General features: G+C 39.7%; 2 protein-coding genes across 2 annotated transcripts in view; one reads left to right on the top strand and one right to left on the bottom strand.

The window, feature by feature from the left end:
- Positions 1-10,813, top strand: part of LOC111862655 (cilia- and flagella-associated protein 44) — a 62,620-nt gene extending 51,807 nt beyond the window's left edge. The window contains exons 24-29 of the mRNA XM_033750741.1: positions 617-755; positions 3,353-3,552; positions 5,868-6,093; positions 6,587-6,757; positions 6,908-7,042; positions 9,472-10,813. Of these exons, the coding sequence (XP_033606632.1) occupies positions 617-755; positions 3,353-3,552; positions 5,868-6,093; positions 6,587-6,757; positions 6,908-7,042; positions 9,472-10,605 (2,005 nt within the window). The 3' untranslated portion in view covers positions 10,606-10,813. The remainder of the gene's footprint in view (positions 1-616; positions 756-3,352; positions 3,553-5,867; positions 6,094-6,586; positions 6,758-6,907; positions 7,043-9,471) is intronic.
- A 3,398-nt stretch (positions 10,814-14,211) lies between these two features.
- On the bottom strand, positions 14,212-21,667 carry LOC111862654 (TATA-box-binding protein). The gene is made up of 6 exons (XM_023848187.2): positions 21,253-21,667; positions 20,608-20,741; positions 16,929-17,172; positions 15,427-15,530; positions 14,760-14,854; positions 14,212-14,665 (listed from the first exon to the last, which is right to left on the bottom strand). The coding sequence occupies exons 1-6, from the start codon at positions 21,496-21,498 to the stop codon at positions 14,589-14,591; spliced, it is 900 nt and encodes a 299-aa protein (XP_023703955.1). The 5' UTR covers positions 21,499-21,667; the 3' UTR covers positions 14,212-14,588.
- Between the last annotated feature and the right edge of the window lie 4,406 nt (positions 21,668-26,073).

Raw genomic sequence — 26,073 nt, 5'->3', positions numbered from 1 at the left:
TGCTGCATAGGCCCCAGAACCAGTGTGGATATGGTAGCTAAGAGAAAAATCTCCATATCTGCCAATGATTGAACCCTGATTCTGTGGTCATCCAACCCATAGCCCAGTCACTATACACACTGAGCAACCTGGCTTTCTTCCTCTGTATTTCACTAAATTTCTTAAGTTGTTCCATATTACTCTGAAGAGTGGGCCTAGAGGCTCGGTATGTTGCAATCTACCCTACTTCCTTCCAGTCCAGTTTGTGGAAAATGTAAGTCGTGGAACATCCATGTATGCCATTTCTTTCGTCTATCGATGACATTCACACAAGATGGCAACTGCAGTGCCCTCCAAACAATAAAAGGGTTTCAACAGACAATTTAACTCAAAGTTAAAGCCAACATTATATAGCGGTAAGGTCACGTGACACCAGGCAGTCTAGTAGATAAATACCAAGTTTTCAAACTTGCCAACTATATCCATCTATTCTCGAGACAGAGACAGAGGTTCAACAAAGTAGTTACATATCTATCAGTATACATGGCATGAGGTCCCAGAAGTTCATATTGTCATTTACTGGTGCCAGTAGATGTGAACACTGACATGCCTGATATATGAATTTGATGTGTTCCAGTCATGGCTGTGAACAAGAACTTATTGAAATAAGGAAGCAAGTAGAAGCACTGAAGAAAGAACTGGAACTGAGTCTAAACAAGATAAAATCTGTGGAAGAAACACTCAAAATTAACGAAGAAGAACTGGAAATTCTTGAGGTTTGATCATAAACAACAAATTTACATAGGAAACTGTATTGTTCATCTTTTACTGTTATATTCTGCACAGATAAAACCTTCCTTTAAGATTACAGTCTTCTGGGATGAGACACCATGTAGTCATGTATATATGTACCAATGTTCTGGGGGAAACCATCCCAGAACACCATAATCTTCACACCCAATGTCAGAACCTTGCACCTTAGAACCTGACTGACACTTTGTAACCTTCATTCTTCATATTTTGGGCCATCTTTATGGAGCAAACAGTAAATAACATGTCAATGAGCATGTTGGCTCAAATGGCAATCCTTCTAACATATTTTGGAAGCACCCAAGCATCATGGCCCTTAAATTAGGTCATAACACTTTCCTTCCACAACTTTTCCATTCATTATTCACCAATCATTCTATCATTTAGTGCTATACAATATAAGCTGAAAGCATCGTAAAATATACACAAGACATACAGTGCACTCAGTTCTTACTATGTCATTCTCAGATTTACATTTTGCAGACAGAACATAATCAGGAATAATTCTATCTTGTGGGATATAACATTATGTAGTCCATTAAAAGTCAAGCAATGTTTCAGAGGAACATGTTGCCTCCATCTTTGGAGTTGAAGAATAAGCCAAAGCGAGAAACCAGCATGAAGCAGGCAGCCAGCAGAGCTCTCGTTGCTTGTCTGGCTTATTCTTCGACCCCAAAAATGGAAGTAATGTCTTCCTCCAAAATGTCAGTTAAACTGGAACAGACTATACAGCGCTATATCCCGGAAGACAGAACTCTTCATAACCACCGCTGTGAGAACCTCAGATCCTACACAGCGTTATATCCCGGAAGACAGAACTCTTCATAACCACCGCTGTGAGAACCTCAGATCCTACACAGCGTTATATCCCGGAAGACAGAACTCTTCATAACCACCGCTGTGAGAACCTCAGATCCTACACAGCGTTATATCCCGGAAGATAGAACGCTTCATAACCACCGCTGTGTGAACCTTGAATCCTGTAAAAATGAATGATCAGGTTTTGAGATCTGAGGCTTTCATAGCAGCGGCTACAAAGGTTGCTGCCCTCTGGGACATGATGCTGTGCAGTCTGGTACATCAGTGGAGTCACATCACAAGAGACATATTAAGGAGTGCACTTTCAGTGACTAGTCTGCATAATGCACAGTTTTCACCTAACTGCACACCATGAACATGACTGCATTGTAATCCTGCCTGCATATACTGGGTGTTCCTAAAAGAATGGTGGGGTTTCGGATATGTATATATTTTGTATTTCTTACTGTGTACAATCATATATGTCAATCAGAGGCTTAACTGTCCAGATTTTATGTGCATCCATCAAAGTGTCTCTATGTGTGCACCTTTCATTCCCCGGCACACATCAATGCAATAGTCAAATTCCTGCCACACCCACTGCAGCATTTCAGATGTGATGGTTGATTCTGTTTCAAATATCCTGGAGCGATTGGGGTAATGGGGGTACATAAATGGTGTCCTTCACGTACCCCCACAAGAAGAAATCACATGGAGTTATGCCCGGGGACTGGGGTGGCCATTGGAGAAAGGGGGCATCTTCACCTGCAGCACATCCAATCTATCATTTGCCTAACTGTTGGAAATGGAGCTAGGAAAGAGTGTGATATACAAAATGAAAATTTGAGAGCCACGTTATGAATCTGTATATGTTTTGCTTTTCATCTCCAAAAACTGACGGAGATATATGACAATGAAATCCCACCATTCTTTTAGGAACACCCTGTATTAAACTAACTGACTGACTGACTCCAGTGAGCAGTCCTTCTTCAGAATCTAATAGGTGCTCAGCCAGTTGAGAAACTTCAGCATTTTATGGAACCCAATTTCATAACCATGAGTTGGCCAGCAGTCCTCATCCTCAGCCAACCTCCCATTGTATTTTTTTAAATCCATTTTTATATCTCCTCATACACTCCCAGGTCATGTGAGTGGTCTCTTTCCTTCAGGTGTTCCTATCTAACTTCTATATACATTTCTCCTCTCACCCCTCTCACCCTCCTTGACTTCATCACCCTAATAATATTTGGCAACTAGTACTGGTTATGAAGCTCATCATATGCAGTTTTCTCCAGCCCTTGCCTGTAGCTGTTCTTGTAATGGCCTAGCTCAGGGAGAGAAACAGGACTCCTCTTGGGTTATTTTGACTGGCCGTGACTTGGGTGACAAGGAGCGCACTCAGGTTGCAGCCAGTCAACATGACCTGAGAGGAGTCATGTTTCCCTTCCTGAGCTATGTCATTATAAGAATGGCTATACCATTTCCTGCCCCTTATAACCAAATACTGTCCTCGGCACCCTGTTCTCCAACACCCTCTGTCTATGTTCATCTCTTAATATGCGAGACCAAGTTTCACATCCATACAAAATAGTATGAGACATTTCAGTTTTCTATTTCACATTTGCAACACCAAAGAACTAAAATTGAATGCTAGCAAGCATTCCCCAGGTTCAATCTTCTCTTTATTTTCTTCATTATTGAAATTTTCATTTTCTGGTGTCACTGCCACATACTTGAAATCTGTAACATCTTGTGTTCATTACAGACAGAAAAGCAACAGAAGTTAAATGAGGTAGAGTGTTTGGTTGTACTGAAACTTAGTCAGATCCAAAACTTCAAAAAGGGTACCAACACCATGGAGAATCTATCCAACAGTCTGCTCTTCTCACAGAAAACACTACAACAGCTGTACTCCCGTGCAGGAGAACTGAAGAAGGAGACAGAAATTCAGATGGAGAAACACACGTAGGATACAAGATGCCTTTGGCACTTTTTATTGACAGTTTAAAGCACAAGTATTTTATGTCCACTTTTGATTAATTCTGAGCAACTGTCTGTCCTTGTTTTCTAAATGTGCTGTGTTCTGAACAATTACTGTTAAGACCAGGAATAACCTTGGTTATGAGACAAGTGATTATGAAATATTGTATGTCATACCAGAACACTGTGTTGATGCATCTTTATTCTGAGTTTAATATATGCTACATACACAATATCTGTGCTTTAAACAGTAAGAACATAAACTGTGTTATAACAAAAGTAAGCTATTTCAAACATAATAATAACCATCAGGGCTTAACTGAACCATATTTTGAGTTTAAGAACTTGTTGCCAATATTTTAACCCAATGGAGCACAGTTCTTCATAGTAACTGACAATTAACTCATAAAATCCATGGCTTTCATGGAATCCAGGGGAAATTTTCATTAACATATTCATAAGAGCTCAGCAATGGACCCTAAAAACAGGACCTGAAGATGGCAACAATAAATCAGTGTTTGTCTGTACTACAGTGTTAAACATTTCTGAAAAAAGGTATTTTATACCCTACCATTAGCCCACTTTCCTTACATTGTAATAGTAAAAGGAGTCTTCGAGATCACCTTGCTGTCTGCGTGTCTTTCTTTTGGTCTGTGTATCCCCCCCCCCCAAGTTTCTGAGTTAAAACAGTAGAGCCCTGTGTGTCTGTATGTGTGCCCCCACCCACATTGTTGCTAGGCTACAATTATGTAAAAGAACTGTTGTACAGGTTACTTTCTATGCAGACCATGTCATATCAAAAAGCACAATAGACCACTGGAGGTCGCGGTGCAAGGGCCGAGAAGGCCTACCTCTCATGCATTCATGTCATATCAAAGGAAAGTAAGTGATTAGTTCTTCCCCGTAGTTCTTGTTATTATTATGCTTATTCTATCAAGCTCTCTTCAGAACTTTTCACGATCATGATGTGTGTATTCAGTGAAATCATGATTTCAGAACATCCCTCAAAGAACTATAATATATAAGTATGGAAGAGTGGAAAGATTATACATGAAAACAGTAGCTAGAGGTAGGAATTGTCATGTATTACCATCCAGTGTCGTGGGATATTTTACTGCTTTTCTTTTTCAAGAAACTGATATATTGGGTGTCACATAAAGCAGGATCTGCATCTAACTGATACTAACCAAAATTAACCTCACCATTTAGCGCAGACTTTCACAAACAAAACTCATCCAAATACAGTACTTCCAGTAGTTTGGAGGTGAAACATGCAGGCACATGAACATAATGTTGCCATTATGCAAATATACATGATTACTGATTTTAGGTTTTCATGGTGGTTAATTAATGATGTTGATTGAGTTCTTAGATTGTGGCGATGTTGCCAGCATTTCAGAGAAACATACTGTCTCCCATCTTCAGGGCTGAAATAAGCCAAGTAGGGAAGTGACTAGTTATATACAGATGACGGAAAGGAGCCAGGTTACGGAGGATAGGACTGGCCAATCAAAGCCTTAAATGGGGAACACAGTAGTAGTTGCCAGTTCACAGGGCACAGCAGGAAGAGGCTCACTGAGAGAAGAAAGGAAGACAAAGAAATGGAAGATGGCGGAACAATTGTGAGAAAGTGTAGGAGGAAGATGAGAGTAGCAGGAAAGGAGATAAGGGGGAAAGGGAGCAAAATGAGGCCTTAAAAAGGGAAGGTTCCAGGTCTCTCAAAAGGATCAGAGCATAGAAAACTCGAAATCCTGGCTTTTCCATGGAAGGAACCTTCATCTGTTTGTTCAGAATACAGCGGAGAGGCGTCCATTTCTTTACCTCCATCCTGTATAACCATCCGCTTCCTTGATCACACAGCAGGGAGGCATGTGATCACGGATTCAATTCCTGATGAGGTCATTGGATTCTTCCATTGACCTGATCCATCCAGCTGCACTATGGCCCTGGGGTCGACCTAGACTCTAACAGAAATGAGTATCAGAAATCTTCCTGGGGGTAAAGGGCGGCTGGCGCATAAAGCTGACAACTGTGAGCCGATTGTCTAGAAAATGTGGGATCCTTGATGTCTCACAACCCTATGGGCCTCCACAGCCCATTACAGGGAGAGCGTTACCTTTTACGTCATGCAGACAGTATGTTCATCTGAAACAATGGAAACCTTCTATGAGACTACATGGTGTGACATCCCAGACAACCACACTTACATTATTAGCTTTTATGAAAACTTTAAATCTTCTAAATGCAGCGTAGTGCAGCTTGCTACTTTTGTTTGATACAGATTTTCATTTTTATTGCAGGAAGAATCAAAAACATTTCTGCAGACTGAAGGCTGACTGCCAGCATATGACAGAGATGATTCACAAACTGAAGGCAGACATAAAAGAGGGTATGCGAAGGAAGTTTGGTCAAGAAATTGACCTCGATGAGTTGGAAGAGTCAGTCTTGTGGAGACTTGTGGCTGAAATGAAATATTCCACAAAAGACATAAAGAAGGCATACGAGAGGAGGATATTTGAAATGCAGGTAGTTATTAATTGCACAGCTTAACATGTTTATATTAACTATTATGCTACAAACATTACCATCTACTTGACTATAAAGTTAAAAGGAAAAACGTCACCCCGCAACCAGCAAAGTGCTGGGTCAGAGATGAAGCCCCCAATTTGAAAGCCAAGGCTGCGATAATGTGCTGCGTGATTGAGGTTGTGACACACGTTAGGGGGTGGTGACAGAAGTCTGGAGCAATGGTGGAATGATGATTAGCAGAGGAAAACTGAAGAAAGTGGGACAACACCTGCTCCTGTGCCAGTTCACCACGACAAAGTCACCAGGTTCCACAGTGACAAGACACTACCTAATCACCTGATGTGCAGAACAAAGGCAGCACATTTAATAATTGCAGGCACCCAATAACTCAAGAACTGCCAAAAGTGGATATGAAATATTTGTGCTTTAAACCACTGGTATGTTCAATAAACATATACAATTCATATCTTTTTAACAATTTTTATCATAGGCTTCCCAGGGTACACTTGCTTTGAAATGGTCTCACCTGGATCCTAATTTAAAAGATGTTCCTATCCCCCGTCTGAGTATGAAGATACAATTTCCTGCTGTGACTCAGTCATCATTAGCAACCACTGCTGACTGCCTCCAAGAAATTATTCAAGTGTTCTTCGTCCATCACGTATGAGACACTTTTACCTTATACAGTAAATGCATTTGAATTTGTCACATACTTCAGATAAGAAATATTAAAATCATTACTTTCAAATTTAAAACAATAATCTGACATGTGAAGCGCAACTATGTCAAAATGCTTATTTTGTGTCTTTAGGAGAAACTTCGTGAAAAGCAAGAACATCTCTCTAGATATATACAAGAAAATACGGAGAAGCTACATTTGCTGACCACCTTGGAAGAAGAAAAACATAATTTAGACAAGTTATTAAGAATTCAAGCCTCCAAACTAGTAAGTTCATCAATAAAATGTATATAGCAAGTTTACTTGTAGTTACTGTAACAATGTATTCCATTTTGAAGATGTCAGTTACAGCCAAGCCTATTAACCTGGGCAAGGGTAAACGGAAGATGCGAAGATGCTTTGGTGTCGCAAGTGGGTAAATCTGGAAAGTCACAACCACATCACGGGGGAGGGGGGACCAGACACTGGGGGACAAGTTCTGCTGAATCTCAGTACCTTAAGAGAGACTGAAACAATACTCCCCTGCATAGGGAAATGTGCAGTCTGCAACAATAACTGGGATGACAAGGGTTTATGTGTAACACAGTCTGTGTGGTAAGGCCAGCTAAAGGAGCCAGAGGCTTCTAATGTGGCCAGAGGACATTTATAGTATGGGTATTCATGAAATGTATGACATGAGTGGTAGAATTTATGTGGTAAGTCATGTCACACTTTGCACTCTCCACCAAATATCATTAATGTCATTAAACTGTGGAGCTACAAGTTAGGACAGGAATGAATCTCAAAGGGACTACACTGAAAAATTGAACAAAATTTTGATGGAGAAACTAATAATAACACTAAAATCAATCTTAAGAGAAACCAGCTGCAGTAATTGGAACTGGTTCAGCATAGGGTCTGGTATGATTGTAGAGAACTGTTTGAATAGCTAAATGCTTAATTATGCACTGTGTCACAAAGACATATGGGGGAGTGGATTTTTTTGACCTCAGCACTAGCTGGAGGTGAGTGGTTAGCTTCATGCTCCGGCTGATTTAACACTGGGGAAAAAGCTCCTAGTGCCCATTAGAAACAAGGCTGGGTGGGCCCCAGAGCTGGTCTGGATAATGTGGAGAAGAGAAAATTCTTGACTCTACTGGAACTCAAACTTCCACGGCACTGTCACCCAGCCCGTAGCCAGTCGCTATATCGACTGTGCTATCCTGCCTCCTGTGAAAGAAAATCACCATAGATAACTCATTCTGAATCTCCAAACACACTTCTCATGATCTTACCAGCTGACAGCTATGTCTTGAAATTTTTGTGTGATCTCTTGTGACTCTATTCCATGCTGGACCACTTTGGCTCTGGAGTGAAGTAGTGCACCAACAACCAGTCAAAGGTTGCTATTCGCTCTAGGAATGTTTCCCTTTAATTCAAGCCAGCGCACATGTTCAGCGGATACAGCAACAATTTGCACCTTCTGGCTGAATATTAACATCTGCACACACGCCTTCTTGAAGAGTTAAATGTTCATGGGTGATTGTCTCAACACTTCCGGCACCTATGCCACTATTCAGTGCATTATCACACATTGCAATTCCCCAGTTTCCCACAATCAGCTCTTTGATGTGGCAAAAGTTCATATCACAGTTGCTGCCTCAATGTAAGTATGCAAGAGTTCTGAGACCTCTTTGCAGCCTTCAGAAAACTTACTGCACAAATCACAGGCAAACAGTCTCTTCCCATACTGTCTGTTTAACCTATGGAGAATTCATGCTTGTTTCACTCACTTTCTCTTCACTAGTGAGATGATGATACAGTCATCTTGTTCTAGAGTTAATGTGCGGAACCAGGGTTTATGGCCATCTGCCAGGCAGTGACTGACATGTCCATAAATAAGTTTTTCCCTGGTGCCCACATCTTCAGGGGGACAAATAGGGACCAGGTTAACCTTGAGCCACCAACACATATAGGCAAATTCCAGAACGATTTTCAGTTCAAAAACATACCAATATGGAAATATTCTAAGAACTGAGACAAGAATTTTCTGTAACATGCCAAAATTTTCATTATAGTCATAATTTATAGGTAAAAGGGTAAAAAAGGTAAGGTTATCCCTGTAAGAGGTCGTGGAGGCCCATAGGGTTGTCACCCTTATGGGCCAGCCACCCTTTACACTCAGGAAGATTCCTGATACTCATTTCTGTTAGAGGCTGAGTTGACCCCAGGGCCTTCATGCAGCTGGAAGGATCTCGTCAATTGAAAAATCCAGTGATCTCATCAGGAATCGAAACTGTGAAGCACACTGAAGTGTAATACTTATCTCTTCTGATATCAGCCACTGATGCAGTATGGGCTGAAAAAGGAAGCAAGAGAAAAGTCTTGTTGACAAGCTGATTTGTGTTAGCACTGCTAACCGTTATAAGTCTGATGAATCAGACAGTCTGTGTGCTACTGCATACAGTAAAAGTACTCAGAGTGTCTGAAAATTCTCAGAGTTCAAGACTGACAAATCAAGATACAGATATCTAATATTTCTTGATATGATCCCCACACACATACTTGTTACAAAGTGTTCCACTTCCTCCTCCTGCCTCATTCACCCCGGGGGTGATGACTACAAACATACACTGAAATGTTGGAACAGCTCCTACAGAATGGCTAAACCCTGAAAGCTAAGTTTCACAAGTGACATAAAGCAATTTACTTTTCAGGAGGAAGCTTCAGATGAGAACCAAGACCCATATGCATCTGAGATTGAGAAACTGATTCAAATTAAGAAACGCCAAGCTCTCGAGATTGAAAGTTTAAAGAACGAAATAAGACTGCTGAGTGTGAAAAGCAAACCACTGCCACCTATTCTGGGGACTCTGGGGCCCGAAGCAGAGTCAGGACAGCCTCTTCCTACAATGCCCGAAGAAACGTCTGCAGAAGAAGAGGAAGGATCAGAAGAGATGGACCTTACTGGTATACGGGGGATTCTGAACAAAATAACTCAATCCATTCCTGCAGAAGCTGGGCACACATTATCTGTGCAGCCAGAAGGTGGTGGTGTTCATCAGATTCTAGCAGAAATAACAGATAATTTAAATTCAAGAGAACCCTCTATACATGACATCACCACTGTACAAGAAATATTTAATGAAATCAAACAGAAATCTCAGTCTATTACGGATATAATTCATGCAGTAAGGAACATGGTTCATAACATTGTTGCAGGTCAAACTGCCGGAAAAAGTCCAGAAGAGATGTCATACATCCTATGCATAGTACAAGATATCATTGACAAGGTACATAACTCTTCCAGCAGTGAGGAGTCTACACACACTGTAAAACATATTCTTCCCAATATAATAGAAAAAATTACAGGAAGACAGCCTACAGAAGGAGATCCTAATGACACTGAAGGAATTCTTCAGTGTGTAGCACAGCAACTTCATTCAAGTGAAGTTTTACTTAATCCTATTTTTGCTGTCCAGCAGATCATATGTGATGTCATTAGTGTCCTTCAGGCCACAGAAATATCTACAAATGAGAAACAAGATAAGGTCAAGCAACTACTGGATGATGTTACTGGCAAATCCGCAGAAGACTCGACAAATTGTACAGACAGTGTCAGAAACGTTATCAGAGAACCGGTAGAAGATATTACTAGATTAGCTCTAGCAGAGAGTGACAATGTTCTTACTGAAATGGAAAGTCTAAGAGAATTTAAAGACACTGCACAAGGAAAGGAAATTCTTCAAGAAACTTGTGCAGAGGTTCTCTCTCACATTAAAGAAACTTCTGACAGTGAAGAAACTGAACAAGGCACTGAAGATGCAGATGACCCAGTATCAGAAAAATAACATGATCAGAACTGTAATAGAATGAGAATGCACTCCAATAATTTTGTTGAAACAAAATGACATACAGGATTCACACAGCCTTTCAAGAAGTAAAACATTATAGAAAAATAATGAACAAAGTATGTGGTTGTATAAGCAGCCTCCATAGTCTAGGGGTAACGTTTCCACCTCATGACTCAAGGTACGTGGGTTCAAACCCGGTGGAGGTCGTGGAATTTTTAAGGGCGGAAAGAATTCAGGGAACAAGTCCTCTGGGAGGGACTTTAAGCCGTGGGTCCCGTGTCATAGATTTACGGCACGCAAAAGAACCTCATGTCTCTAAGAGACCTCTGAGCTAAATTAGGCAATTTTCCCACCCAAGTAGTTCCCAATGCCTCTGGTAGATGGCGAAAGTATTAGGTACCACTGCCAGATGAGGACCGACCTCGCTGACAGAAAGGGACTAATTATCAGATACCACTGCCAGTAGAGGGCCGACCTCGCCGGCAGAAAGGGGCTGATAGCGAGCACCAGTACTGGTAGGGTATGGAGACAGTAGAAATTAAAAGGGGGACGCACAATAGATAAACTACTGGTCGTGGTGCATGGGGAAAACCCACCCCCTCTAAGAATGAATGAATCAATGAATGAATGTGGCTGTATAAAAACTGAAGAAGAATAAAGATATAAAAATTGATCAGTATTTTATTATAGGACAGTACTGAGTAAGCAATTCTGTTATTATGTACACAGTGGATCTTCCTTGGGATCAACCACAGTGAGATCTATTTACTGGATGAATCTGCTGTTACTTATAAAAACCAAAGAAAATTTGGATGAATGCACCATAGTCTCTGTATAAATCCTGCTATCTCTTATTACACTTGCAGAACTGTGGAGTGGAAGTGTTGTCTCTGTGATGCAATGTATTTCTGATATTTGTACAATGTTTCATTAATTTGCCATAGAAATATTGTAACATGACACCTGAAGGCCAGAACAGTGGAGCCAGACGATAAGCCAATTTCTAGGCAATGGCTTGGTAAAAACACTTCTGCGACAACGCCCAACAATTGAAGTATTGTTGAGAGATGGTGTTTTCCATTGGGTATGTCCTGGGACTATATAACAAGGAACCCAGGCCAGCTCAAAGGATTGAGGAATCGAGAGAGTGAGTTGAGGGTTGGCAGTTCACTTGTGAAGAAAAAAGTTAATGATGAAGAGAAAACTTTATGTGCTGTAGTATAGTGATATTTGGAGTGTGAGACTATTATAGTTCCTGTGTTAAAATCCATTGCCAGGTAACGGATAATGGACACCATACTAGACTGAGGATGCTAGCATGTGTAACAGTGAACCATCAAGTGTGGAAATAGAGATAGGGTTATAGTTGTTTGTAGTACAACCTGTAAGCAGTCAATAAATCAAGTCATTAATCCAAACCCCATCTACAGTCACACACATATACACGTGACAATATTATGGAGTTTACTTCACTATCATTTGCTGAAAATTTGTAGCAAACAAAGTATTATAAAGATACTCTTGTGCTATTCTCTATCATGCATCTTGGCCCAACATATCAAGTGTTTAAAAAAATTAAATCAAACTGGCGGAAATAAGATCATGGGAAAGATGATTGTCATGTGTCAGAGTGACTCTTGACTGGGTTCTGGATTGGATATGGGATTTACTGACTGCTTTAACACACAACTCGTAATTCTACTTAATCATAGCGTCATCACTAATTTCCATACACTTAACAAATCACTATTACAAATGCTGTCATTTCCAAGCCTGCAGTGTCTGCACTAGTATTTACCTGGTAATGGCTATTCCTCTGCTTCTTGGCTCAAGTCCTCTCTGAATGGCAGTTCCCTTCCAGCTGCCTTCTCTTTACTGACTAACTCCCAAGCTGGCCATCGTTTCACACCAAACTCCTAGTCTTCTCTTCACAGCCCAACTTTCAACTGAGTACTCTTACACCTAAGTGGTTGCCCCACACCGTCCCAATTATAACTACTTGGCACAGACTGCACAGAAAACACTGTTCCTCTGTTGCTGTTCAATTGTCAAGCAACACACGTTTGTCTTGTTTGTTTCGTGGCCATTGCCTAGAAAAGAATGTTGTTTCAGAGCTGTTCACTAGCAACGGCTGTTTCTCTGGCTCCACAGTTCTTGCTTAGAGCAAATATGCCATATTATTAAGCGTAATAATGAAACACAAATTCAGTACATAATAATAATAATAATAATTAAAATCCTTTTACAAAAGAAGATTACTTCACTTTACAATTATATACACATTATAGATACCGAAACAGCTTAATACCTAAAGGCATGGGCACACCAAGGAAACTGGCAACTGCAATTTTCGAGAATTGTTATCAGCCTGAGTTGAACATGTTACTGAATGGAGCAGCACAAATTGAGGAAACAGCAACGCAACTCACAGAAAGACTGAGAAACTTAACTTCCAGGCAACTGAGCTTATCAGTCTTCTCACAATTGCATTGCTGAATGGTTTCCTAGTGTCAGCTGTTCTATAATGCACTTCAGTATTCGTTTCTTAAGATGGCACGAAAAGTTGATGAAGCTGCTAATTTTGTTTTTGCGAAGTTAACTGAGCAAGAGCCTGGTATATATGGCAATGCCACCCGGATTATGCTAGGCAGAACAAAATAAATTTGGCTTCAGAAAGAATTTCTCATGAGACGAAGTAGTCTGGATCCAGGTTAAGTTAATTCAAAACAATATACGCTCCTCCACTGTCACAGAAGAACGGATGTGCCAAATTTTTCTTTTCCTAATATTGTATTGTATTGTCCTGTTGCATTAATATTTCATTTATTTCTCATATATTTTCATCTTAAATATAATTTATTATATAGTCACCCTCCTTCCACATTTCATGGTTCAGCTGTATACAACCATCATCAGGTGTCTTCTATGTTGCTAAAACTGTTGCACTGTATGTCAAAATTTTGTATCATGTGTGAATGCGGTATTTCCTGATTAAAATAAATTGACCTTAATTAAAACAAATTATCTTCCATTGCAGAAGGTAAGTTTGCACGAAATTAAAAAACACAATCCTGCATTATATTGGACGAACATACGTACTTAAGATGATGTGAGGAACTACTCAAGAAGTTTCGTCATTGTGTGCCTGCTAATCTGGAAACCAGTTGCCTGCTTGAAATTGGCGATTTTTCTCAGAAACTGCGGTTGTGTTGCAGTGGCCAGTTTCTTTGGTATGTCCTTGCCCTATGTCTCTTATATCACCAGTAACAGCTATGTATCACTTACCAATTGTAGTTGCATTTTATAATTATTACATTTCATGCTTCATGCTTAGCCAATTGCTGCTGTAGAAAATAACTGGGAGTTCTGTTATGCCCAACATTTGAAATTATCACTCTGATTCCTTTGTGTTACTTTTTTAACTCTTTCCTACCCTTGGCTGGAAGGCTTCTAACACAATTTTCCTATGTAGATCCACTGCTGGAAGCCTTCAATCATCAACTTGCAAATTCATTGCTGGATATAGGTTACATGCTGCCTGTTATATCTTTGCCTTTTACCTTCTTTGACACATCATTTTTATTTTGGAAGAGAAAATGGCAGTAGTTTCATACTTTTTAATTTTCACACAAATTAATTTCTAGTTGGCAGAAATAGAAATGACGGGAAATGGTTGATCAAAACAGAATGTAATTTCCAAGCTGCTGACTTATTCCACACACTATTTCAGCTATGTGAAAGACTAGTTACGTTCAACATGCAGAATATTCTTGTCCACTTCCTAGATACATATTTGTACACTGAACCTTCTGAAAGAAAGTTCTTGTCATGTGGTCCCACAGAGCTGAATAAGCAACTTCAGCCAGTCAGAAGAAATCAGTGAATCCATGATTATCTGTTTGTGGCTTCAGCATAAACAGTCCTTTGTTCATGCACATGGTTTTCTGGTGGTATACATAATAGGAATAAAGCAGGGCCATTCACTGTTTCTTGAAGCTCTTCAAGATGGGATATATATTATCAAAGGCTTCATAAATTTCTTGTCTTACTTTTGCTCCTGAAATTAAAATTTATAACACCATGAGCAAATATGTAAAACCAGTGAGGTGAAAATTATTCTGATGACTATTCACATAGCATTAAAAACATACCTGTTAGCACAACTTTACCCGATACGAATATCAACAAGACAATTCTTGGCTTAACCATTCGGTATATTAAACCAGGAAACAATTCTGGTTCATAGCTGAAAATAAAAATCAATCTTGTTAGATTAAATTAGGCTGAGTGCTTCAAAGTATCAAACTACTGGAGGGTAGAGGACAGTCTTGCGGAACAGTTTACAACTTAATTAAATGTACATACTCTATACTGTGAAGATGAAAACGATTTCCCCTGTAAAGCTTTAAAGTAACATGTAACATATCTCTGTTTACTTCCTAATACCACAGAAGTGGTACACCATAACCAATCATATTATTTTGTTGGATACCATTCTTAAAATTAAAAGGAGACACACAGTGATACAGTTTACTCACTGAGATGTACATTCAAACAGACATATACTTGGTCATCCTATTGGTTTCACGTGACAGACCTCAGACATGATTTTACTAAACTAGTCTATGTGGATACCTTCTATGTGGCACCAAAGCTACAGTGCTGAAAACCCCCACTTTACCACACGTGTCACTTCTTCAGTTAGAGACATTGTACAATGAACATTTTATTTAACTGGAGTCCAAACTAGGTCCATCTAAACAATTCACCCGACAATCCACCAAAAAACCAATTACAAAGCACAGAATAATTCCGTACCTGCTAAACTGTCCATGTGTAAGCACAAGGCCTTCCAGTCGAATAGGAAACTTCACATCACAACTTCCAACCATATTCTGGATTTTGAAGTCAAGGAACTTTGCCTAGGAAGGAGGGGAAAAAAGATAATGTCCATAATTACTCTCTTAATGATGACAGGAGTCTGCAAAGGTACATCAATACATAGCTTGATAAGCATATATCGGTCCATGAATTGCACATGACTTTCAAAATTCCTTATGTGTATGACTACACAACTAAATTATGCAGGACACAGGCAGAAGTAATCCTAAACCATGCAAATCCAATTGTACAACAACTGCACAACAGGAAGTCTAAGAGGATTAAACCTTGTGGCAGTCACAGTTTCACAATGGTTAAATAAGTTAAGGCATAACCTGCTACACGAGCCTACACTGACAGAAATCCTCCGTATACCTTGTATAAATGTTACTTAGCATGCTGCAGTGACCTGGATACTGTCGATATGCTGGTGCTAAAACCATAGTGTCCCTCCACTTCTAGAACACGTAAATGTCTGGGACAGAACAAAACATATGATCATGGATTTTGATGTGACTCAAAGCCAAGAATAACTGTGCTGACAAGTGCCAGCAGCAATTTGGCTGACTGTCTAGTCAGCATCCTGTTCCACTTTTCACTTAGTTTTAATTAGTTCCACAGTCATTAAAACTTACTATAAGCTAGTCACTTTAAAAGTTTTTTATGACATGTTTCAACCTACAAGTATGTGGTCATCAGGTCTTAGTAGTTGTGGGTGAGGAAACTCTTTCTGCATCGATGCTTAGTTGCAGTTGGAGACAAGACAAGAAGGAATACACACATATGCACCAGGGCAGCCACACACTAAGCATCAATGTAGAAAGACAGCAATTTCCTCACCCACAACTGTAACACCTGATGATAACCACATAGGTTGAAGCACGTTGTAAACACTTTCACAGTGACTAGCTTCTAATGAGTTTTCATGTGATGGTATTCTCTCTCTCTCTCACACACACACACACACATCCAGGCGCTCTCTCTTTCTCTCTTGCATCTGCTTGAATGGTAGTGCATCACAGGAAACTAAGACTATCATGTACTTCACTGAATATTCACTATACTGAAAAATGTTTTCAGTAACCCTTAGATAAAGCACAATAGATCACTGTAGGTCATAGTGCAAGGGCTGAGAAGGCACACCCTTATACATTCAACCCTTAGATATTTTAGTTAGTTGCAGAAGCAGGGTGAGGAAAAGTCCCTTTACAGTGCAGCCTCAAATGGTCCTAATGTACCAGCCTCTGCCAATGAATATGGAACTTTGATGGAACTACTGGCAGTGAAAAACTAAAGTGCTCAGAGAAAAACCTGCCCCAGCACCCCCTTGTCCACAACAAATCCCATGTGACCTGCCATGGGACTGAACCTGAGCCTGAGACTAAGCACCAGAGCTAAGGCACAGCCAATGTTTGAGTATTACTGCTACTCTAACTAACCGGAAACCCAAGTTTTTGAATGATGCGAGCATATTTTCTTGCGGCAAGCCGTGAATCTTCTTCACTCTTCGCCCCAGTGCACACCATTTTTCCTGAACTGAATATAAGTGCTGTTGTCCGAGGTTCACGTATTCTCATGATGACAGCAGCGAAACGTTTTGGATTGTACTCAGCATTACGGGCATGAAGTGCAATCTTCTTGAGATCCAGCTTGCAGCCCAAGTTGACAGTCGATACAATGTTCCTGGAATAGTGCACAAAATGTAACAGTCTGCTCTATATAGTTCAGAATTGGGGTTTGTGGACCTGAAAAGAGAAAAATGGTGAATTTACTGAAACTTTTATAACTAACTTCATATCTGTCTGTCCCTCTCCCTCATTTCTTTTTAAAGCCATGTTGTAAGAGGTTAGATGGGACCATATTTAGACAGTGGGGCTGAAGGTGGCCCAGGTGTAAGCTAAATTGTGAAGGCAGTTCAATAGGAATTAGATCAGGAAATGGACAAAAAGAATTTTATGGCTGTAGAAATCTAGTTGGCCTCTGCAGGATTAATTACCAATTTCTATTGCAGTGGTAATTACTGAGGTGATACACTTGCATTTGTGTTGGGTGGGCAAGTCAGGCCACGAGGGTGGCCAACATAGACTTCATTGCACTTGTCCCACATTACAACAGCAAACACAGAGAGAACTCTCTGTCTTAAGAATCTCTGGGAGACGCACACAAACTGAGGTTTTCAATATATGGCGGTTGTGAAAACCACACAAAGAAACAGTTCATCTTCTTATAAGAGCTGTTTTATTCGGTTATGATAGAATCATTTCTTTATGCAAGTACATACATACATACATACATACATATACATTTGCGTTTCAGATTATTCACAAATGTGCACAGGCACAGAATATAAAACATGTCAACAAGCCAACAAGACATTGGAAACTTGTACATTCACAAACAAAATCACTAGCATATATAATCCATACTTGTCAAAAAAACACATAAAATTGTTAAAAGGAAATAGATTGCAGCAAATACACATACAATAGTTAAAAAGCAATACAAATTGCAGCAAGAATATATAAGCACAGCCAAGGACATGGAGTTAAATGAAGTGTACACTGTCAGACACCTCTTGACAGGTCTTGACAGAAAAGCAAGAATTCCTCAACAGTATAAGAAGGGTATTGAAATAAATGTTTAAACATACTATATACAAATATATACTACCAAATTAATTTGTAAAACAATTAAAGGCATACAAAATAAACACAATGGTTGTGTGGGAATAATTTCCAGCAAAGACAAAACGTCAATAACGATGTTCTGATCACAGTCATACTGAATGAAAATTCACTAGATGCAGTGTTTATGTTGTGCCCTGGCTGCAATGAAAAGAAGTACAGTCAACTCTCGATTATCCGGGATAATGGTGGGCATGGAAATCACGATTAATTGAAAATCCGGTTAAGACAAATGTTATTAAAAGTAGTACTGTAATACTGTACCTTCATAATACTATAGGCCTACCTGTATTTAAATTTACTCAACCTCATTTTTATGTCATCTCATGGCCTATTTAATACTTTGTTTACATTATACTGAAATGTGAATTAGTTATTTCAATCACAGTGTTCAACAACATCCAACACTTTTTACGAATATTCACACTTAACACTTACAAAAATTAATATTGTCGTTTGCTTTTTCGCAGCATTTTCCTTTTTACAGATATCCATACGAAGCCTACATAATATTAGCTTGTCACTTAATAAACTGTTCTCTTCACTCTCAAGATAGTCTAGTAAGGATTCCAAATGATTAAGAGCAGCACCATGTGATATTTTCTTAATAGCAGCACTGTCCACCTCTTCCTCATTCTCACTTTCTTTCTGCTCTTCTGGCTGCACCCCCGCTGAACTTACGGTTTCGTCACTGCTTAACATTTCGAAGCCCGGTTCACACAAGTTTCTGTTGAATACTTAACACAACACACTTCCTTTTACACTCTGACATTTTGCTAACGCACTTGAAGATCAATACAAAGAGACCAACTGGGGCGGTGTATCTGTCCTTGAAACTTTCCACAAATCCTTGCATTCTTTCACCCCTACCCTAGAACATTGTGTTAGCATAACGGGACCAAAAACTGCAGAGCTCGGTTCACACTAGTGCGAAAATAGTGTTACAACTCACCACGTGAAACAAACGTGAATGAATACTAAACAACATATAAGCCTCAAAAAAGCCCCAGTTAAGCCGCAAACCAGTTAATCCGCCCCTGGATAATTGAGAGTTGACTGTATTCACCAAATGTGGGGAACACTAAAGAGGAATATCACTGTACATTAATAGAAACTAGATTTTCAATCTGTTGGCATTCTTTCTGTGTATTTATGTAAAGTTTTGTTGCTTGTTATGCTCAATCATGCATGTGTGCACTCCAGCACACACTCAGAAACACACACACATCTATGATCTGTATTTTGTTTTAAAGTGAGGGGTTAATTCCATGTGTGTCTGCTGGTTCTTTATAATTGTCAATGTTGGTATTAAATTTGTGTTCACTTAGAGCAGATCTATAAATATAAGTGAGGCCTTCATATAAACTCCTAGGTGTTCCCTCATGGGACTCGGTAACAGTCACACCTGGGACTAAGAGTGCATCTTGGCCGTATCAAGTTTTGGAGTTGGGTTCTAAAATTTTGGTGGTGTCTGAAAAACAATCATTTGGTGTTTCCTTCACACTCACTTTCTCTCCTAACAATTAGGGGGCATGCAGTAACAAAGTTGGTTAAGCCACTATGCTATAAGTCAGAAGGTTGCGGATTTGAATCCCAATGAGCCCACTGGATTTTTCAAATTGATCTAATCCTTCTGGACACAATATGGCCGGGTGTTTTCTTGGGGGTAAAGGGCAGCTGGCACATAAGGCTGACAACCTCACTGCCATCTGTGAGCCAACTGTCTAGACAGCATGGGAACCTTGACATCTCACAACCGTTTGGGCCTCCATGGCCTACTACAGGAATACCTTTATCCACTAACAATTATACAAACATCTGTTTACAATGGAGAATTACAACTATCACTTTAAATTTGAATACTGACACACTTTAAGCTTATCTTATTAAATGCTAGGCAGAAAAATAGACTGAAATAATACTGTCTTACTGGCAAAACCATGATTTAAGAAGTCTGTATTAATGTAACAAAAATCACCATTGTCTTGGAAACAAACAACTACAGGAAATTTGAATGCACATCACTTTCCCAGCTATATCCATGCACTTGTTCACATCAGGTGTGGCTATGACATAACACTGCTCACTAAAAGCACTGCACAGTCCAGTTACGGACAGCTGTCACCAGAATGAAAACACTGCAATGCAAACCATTCTCACTCCCTAGCCCTAGGCACATCCCTGCTGCACCCAAGGCTTACTTTGTAGCCCACATTCCTTTTGCTGTCAAACTGACTCTATGCAAGCAAATAACTTTGTTTGCTGCTGCATATAAAACTGGAAACCAAATAAGCCAATCCAAATCTCACTCAGTGCTAATGGCTCAACTTTCATACTGCATGGTCTATATTATAGCAGAACCCAATGATTTCTAATGCCAAATCTCACAGAAAGTGACAAAATGAAATTCATCCAAGTATGTATTTGAACTTACTGAAGCTGTGGAATTATCCCTGGATCGGCTGATGAGGGTGTCATGGGTGTCATTGGACTTGGTGTAGCTGGACCCATATTCGAAAGTGTTGCCATCTGACTCGAAGGAGTTACCATTGGAGACATTAGGTTTTGCTAAAACAGAAACAGTACAGCAAGAGTAAGCCACTGTACAGCCTGTCATAACTGACTGGTAGAAAGCCAGCATGTGTATAAAAGAATGCTTATAAAATAAGAACAATTTCAGGCAAAAAACAAAGGCATTAAAAAGTAAAAGTAAAGCTATCCTTGTAACAGGCCGTGAAGGTCCATAGGGTTATGAGACGCTGAGGGTCCCGCATTATCTAGACAATTGGCTCAAAGCTGGCGGTAAGGTTGTCAGCCTTACGTGCAGGCCGTGCTTTACTCCCCAGGGAAATTATTTAATTAATTCATGGTACTCATTTCTGTTAGAGGCTGAGTAGACCCCAGGGCCATAGGGCAGCTGGAAGGAGTAGGTCAACTGAAAGAAATCCACTTCAAAAGTCAGATAGTGGGGGTTGCCACCTTAAGGTCTTCAAATTGGCGTTCCTGGAATTTTAATACATCAATTATGGATGTAAAGCACGCCTGAGAATTCGATAAAATCAGCGATGGGATAACTTACTGGTGTCTGAGGCTGCATTAAACTCTGTGGTGTAAACCCTGATGGTGCATAAGTGTGCATCGTTTTCTGTGGGGTGGACAAAACAGGCATCTGTTGTAAAGACGTAGGAGGTGGCGGAAGTTGTTGCTGCTGTTGTTGTTGCTGTTGTTGAGCGTGAGGAAGAATCTGTTGATCTTCCTCTGGCTGATGAAGAGGGGTTCCTATACTAGGTATGCTGAATCCTGGGCTTGGTAACATCTGATCCATCTTGAAGCTCTATAGTTACTGCCCTGTATCAAGAAACGATGTAACTATTGTTAAACTTTCGTTCAAAAAAGTGACTTTTATATGTCCACTTATATCGCATCACTTCTCGTTAACAGTCACCGACTTCACATCCCATATCGCTACCATATTGAAATGCTAACAGTGGTGCCATCACAATTGTTTAAGACAGTAATTTACCAACCCAATATAGGCCCGCTGAAATAACAAAGAGAATTTTCAGGTTCGAATTTCCTTCACACATAAGAATTAAATACGGTAGGACTGAAATCGCGGGAGAAATAATATGAAATAAGTGAAAATGCAGTTAACTCAAGGGTTTACATACCTGACCTGAATTTGGAAGGTGTGCTGTTCGTGTCTCGACCAGGACACTTATTTTACGTGGAATATTATACTGTCACGTTAAGGCAGGTAAGTGAGGAAATGATGGGTTCTAGTTCAGATGATTTGTTTTATTAACAACTTGGTTACGCGCACTCTTTTGCTTGCACGCACCGTCGCACACATAAAGTCTTCTAAATCACACTTAACCTCCATACAGGCAACCTTCTGCCTCAACAGAGAATCAGTATTGGTTATATAGTTTCCGCACTGACCACACAGAAAACAGCCAATACTGTGGGAACGTGTTTGCTGAGCGATTGCCCAGCAACGGACTCCATAGAAACCAGTTACGTGATAGCTACCACAGTTGCGTGAGGTGTTTACAGAGGCGTTGCTTGGCAACGATTCCGATAGTTATTTACTGCTGCATAGCAACCACCGCGGTTGTGTAACTTGGCAACCTACTTGTCAAGTCTGTCTTCATGGTAACTCGTTCCACATCCCGTTGCCCAACGACGGTTTGACATCTCACAATACATATCTAGGTCAGTGAATCCCCCCCCCCAAACACGTCATTTTAAAATTTGTTCGGGTTCGAGACCGGGTGTAGTCAAGTGGGATTTGTGGTGGATAAAGTGGCGCTGGGGCAGTATTTCTCCGAGTACATCGGTTTCCCCTGCCAATCTTCATTCCACTAAATTTTCCATCATCACCTGGGGCAGGTATAATTGGCCAATCAATGGCCAACTTGCCGAGTGGACCCAGCTGGACTCCACCCCCCACCCCCAACACTATGCGAATTAAAAGAAAATATTAGAACATAGTCCAAAAGTTTCTTCCTCCCATGGTCACATTTTCAGTCAGAGCTTTCTCTTGTACAACCAGCAGAAGACATGCTCCAGAATTCTGTAAAACATAACTTCCAATATTTTTCTGACTTGCCATTCCTGTTATAAGAAGGAATGTTTTGAAATCTAACATAGTGAAGTTTCCTTTCTTGTAGCATAAATAATGTACGTATAAAGAACATGTCGCATTATTTTCTGGGAAATCTGTTTGGTATAACTATATTGTTACAATTAATATGTTTTTGGACATTATCCATCATCTTGTCTTTCTTAAAAAAATCTGTCCTGTTTCTTTTAAAAACATGTTTCAGGAACTGGATTCTGTCCCCATCCTCAGGTAAAACCAACTCAGTTGGGTCCAATAGGGACTAGCTCTGTCTACTGGACCCAACTGAATAGGTTTTACCTGAGGATGGGGACAGAATCCAGTCCCCAAAACATTGTGTTTTTAGAAGAAACATTATGTTTTTTTTAAGAATAGACAAGATGATGGATAATGTCTAAAAACATATTAATTGTAACAATTTACCATCGTCACAAACTTTTAGATCTAACTAACTATATTGGATGTCACATTTTTGCAACAGCACTAGTGCTGTCCAGCTGCATCACTTCAGCATCTATCCTGTTACTCTGACTTAAAAGTATGTCCACCACTCTAGTACCAGGGTACGTAAAATGCTGTTCCCTGGTGATAAACAGTTAGCTCAGTTGAAATCTGGCCACTAGCCCTAGGGGACTGAAAATCCCAGTTACTGAGATTATAAATTTATTCAAGTTAAAAGCCAGCCATGAGGCCCACAGTATTGTACAGTAGCGTTCAATATCTCATCTGATCCCTGAGTAGCAGCATAAATCATTCAGATGGAAGATATAAGCATCACAAAACACACCTCACAACAGTGCTGTCAAATGTACCACTGAAATTTAGGAGAATCTTATCTCCCACAAAAATTTCAAATCTCCTTTCTGGACAAATAAAGAGGTTCATTCAGTTCATATATTAAGGGAACAACTGCAATTTGGAATGTCATTGTCCACTCAAGCTTTGACTAAAGTTGATCATTTAGAGTAAAGCCACCTCCTCCTCCTGTAACTGGCAACATCTGAGATTTGTAATGTGTATGAGGTCTCAAAAAGAAACAGCACTCACAGGTTGCTCCTGATGTACCTGTCACTTCAAGTTTAAGCTGGTGATACAGCACTAACAGTAGGTGCTGGAGACAGCATTGAAGACTCAGCAGAAATATTAATAAAGTCCCCAAAAGTATAAATAAAATCCAAGGAAAGCCTGAAGTAAGGCTGGTTCATAAATAAGGTTAAATTATAGCATCCTGTTGCACATTGCTTGGTAACAGATGTCTCTGATATTCCATCTTACATGCAAACCCCCTGAAAAATTTGTTTAAAAAATACTACAAGCTGGAAGGTCGCAGGTTCAAGTCACAATGAGGTCATCGGATTTTTTTCAGTTGACCTAATCCTTCCAGCTGCACTATGGCCCTGGGGTTGACTCAGCCTCTAACAGAAATGAGTACCAGGAATTAATTAAATAATTTTCCTGGGGAGTAAAGCGCGGCCGGCGCGTAAGGCTGACAACCTTACCGCCATCTTTGAGCCGATTGTCTAGAACAGGGGTCTCCAAACTTTTTGAACCGCGGGCCACATTAGGTAATTCAGCACTTTCAATGGGCTGGATAAAATGAGAAATTAATAACTCAAGGTACAGTAAAACTTGGTTTGCGACACCTTGTCTATTGCGTCAAATATTCAATGGTACGAACTAATTCCTCATAAAGCAACTGTTTTTATACCTTGCTTAGTACGACATGCACAAATGCATCAACCTCGTACGTAACGTCATTTTCATTCCTGAATTTCTCTGATATCGAGGGAAAGTTCGATGTGTCTGCCCACCCTCACTTTCTCTACTTGCTGGCGTGACTGTCCTGGAAGAATACGACCGCGGGCTGCAAGAGGAGCGTGGGTTTTATGCGAAAACAAGGATGTGGGGTGGGACTGCGTGAATAGTGCAAGAGGACGCGGCAGGTTGTTAACTGCATTCCTTTCCTAGAATCTTGTCTAACAGGACCTCAGTCCTAACAGAACTTACCCTATAGTGTTCCTGCCTAACCCCAGAGAAGTGCAGTAGCGAAAACATGGCAATGAAAAGGAAAGTTTTAAGCATTGAAGAGAACGTTAAAGTGATTCATGAAATACTGTGTGTATTGTCAGTGAAAAGCGCTGTAATATGTCTTTGATATTACACATTTGGGCAATTCCACTTTAATGTTACGTTAGTCTGTACTTAACTACGTATTTCACTAAAAAATGCAACATTTTAACTCGGTTTTTGGTAGATTTTTACGTGACTAACATAAGGCTACTGTGGAAGTGCCAATTTCGGTTACAACGACATTCGTTTATAACGACACTATTTTTAGGTCCCTTTGATGACGTTATAACAAAGTTCTACTGTATATGAGTTTTATTGAAAGCACAGAATTTCATGATCTAAATACAAATTACGTGAGAATAAATTATTGTATATTAATGACAACAGACAGTAGCAGCAAATGCTCATATTTTCATCACAAATTATAATAAAACAATTAATGTGAATGATGGAAATCTTTTTGCATTCTTAAAATCTGATTAAATTGAGGTTCAAATTTTGAATGCTAATCACAAGTAACGACTTTAAATGTTCATCGAATAAATTTGCCCTGTATTTCGACTTTATGTACCTCATCTGGGAAAAAGTTTGTTCACACAGATGTCGTCCCAAAAATGGAGATAAATTTACAAGCAAATTTCTTTAAATTTGTAAATTGCTGAGTTCAGAAATTTATAAAATTCGATCAAATTTCCTTCCTTGTATTTGTCTTTAATATTATAATTTTCCCAAAGTTCAATAATTTCCATATGAATTTGACTTGGGACATCTGCAGCATCACAGTCAAACACATTTTGAAACAATCTAATTTCCTGAGCACTGGAATCCAAATCAGCAAATCGCTTCCAAAATTGTTCTTTCAAATCTGAAATGACTACATATGCAAACGAGGAAGGAAATTCTGCTTCGCCCTTTTTATGCAACTCTGCACAGTATAGCATATGAACAAAGTTACAATTTTTCACTTGGCTTTCCAGAAGTATCAACTTAGCTCTGAATGCCTTGATAAGTGCAAATAAATCACAGACTAAGTTATTTTCACCCTGCAACTTTAAATTCAAATGGTTCATCAGATCAGCTAAAAATGCTAATTTCCAAAGCCACTCGGTATCTGATAAAAGTGGTTCGTGATGGTTTTTCTCGATAAGAAATACATCAATTTTATTCCTGAGGTGAAAGAAGCGCGAAAGAACCTTTCCACAGCTA

Source organism: Cryptotermes secundus, unplaced genomic scaffold (assembly GCF_002891405.2).
Source record: "Cryptotermes secundus unplaced genomic scaffold, Csec_1.0 scaffold5, whole genome shotgun sequence".
NCBI classification, from domain to species: domain Eukaryota; kingdom Metazoa; phylum Arthropoda; class Insecta; order Blattodea; family Kalotermitidae; genus Cryptotermes; species Cryptotermes secundus.
Note: the sequence above shows the minus strand (reverse complement) of the source record. Positions and strands in the feature narration are given on the sequence as shown.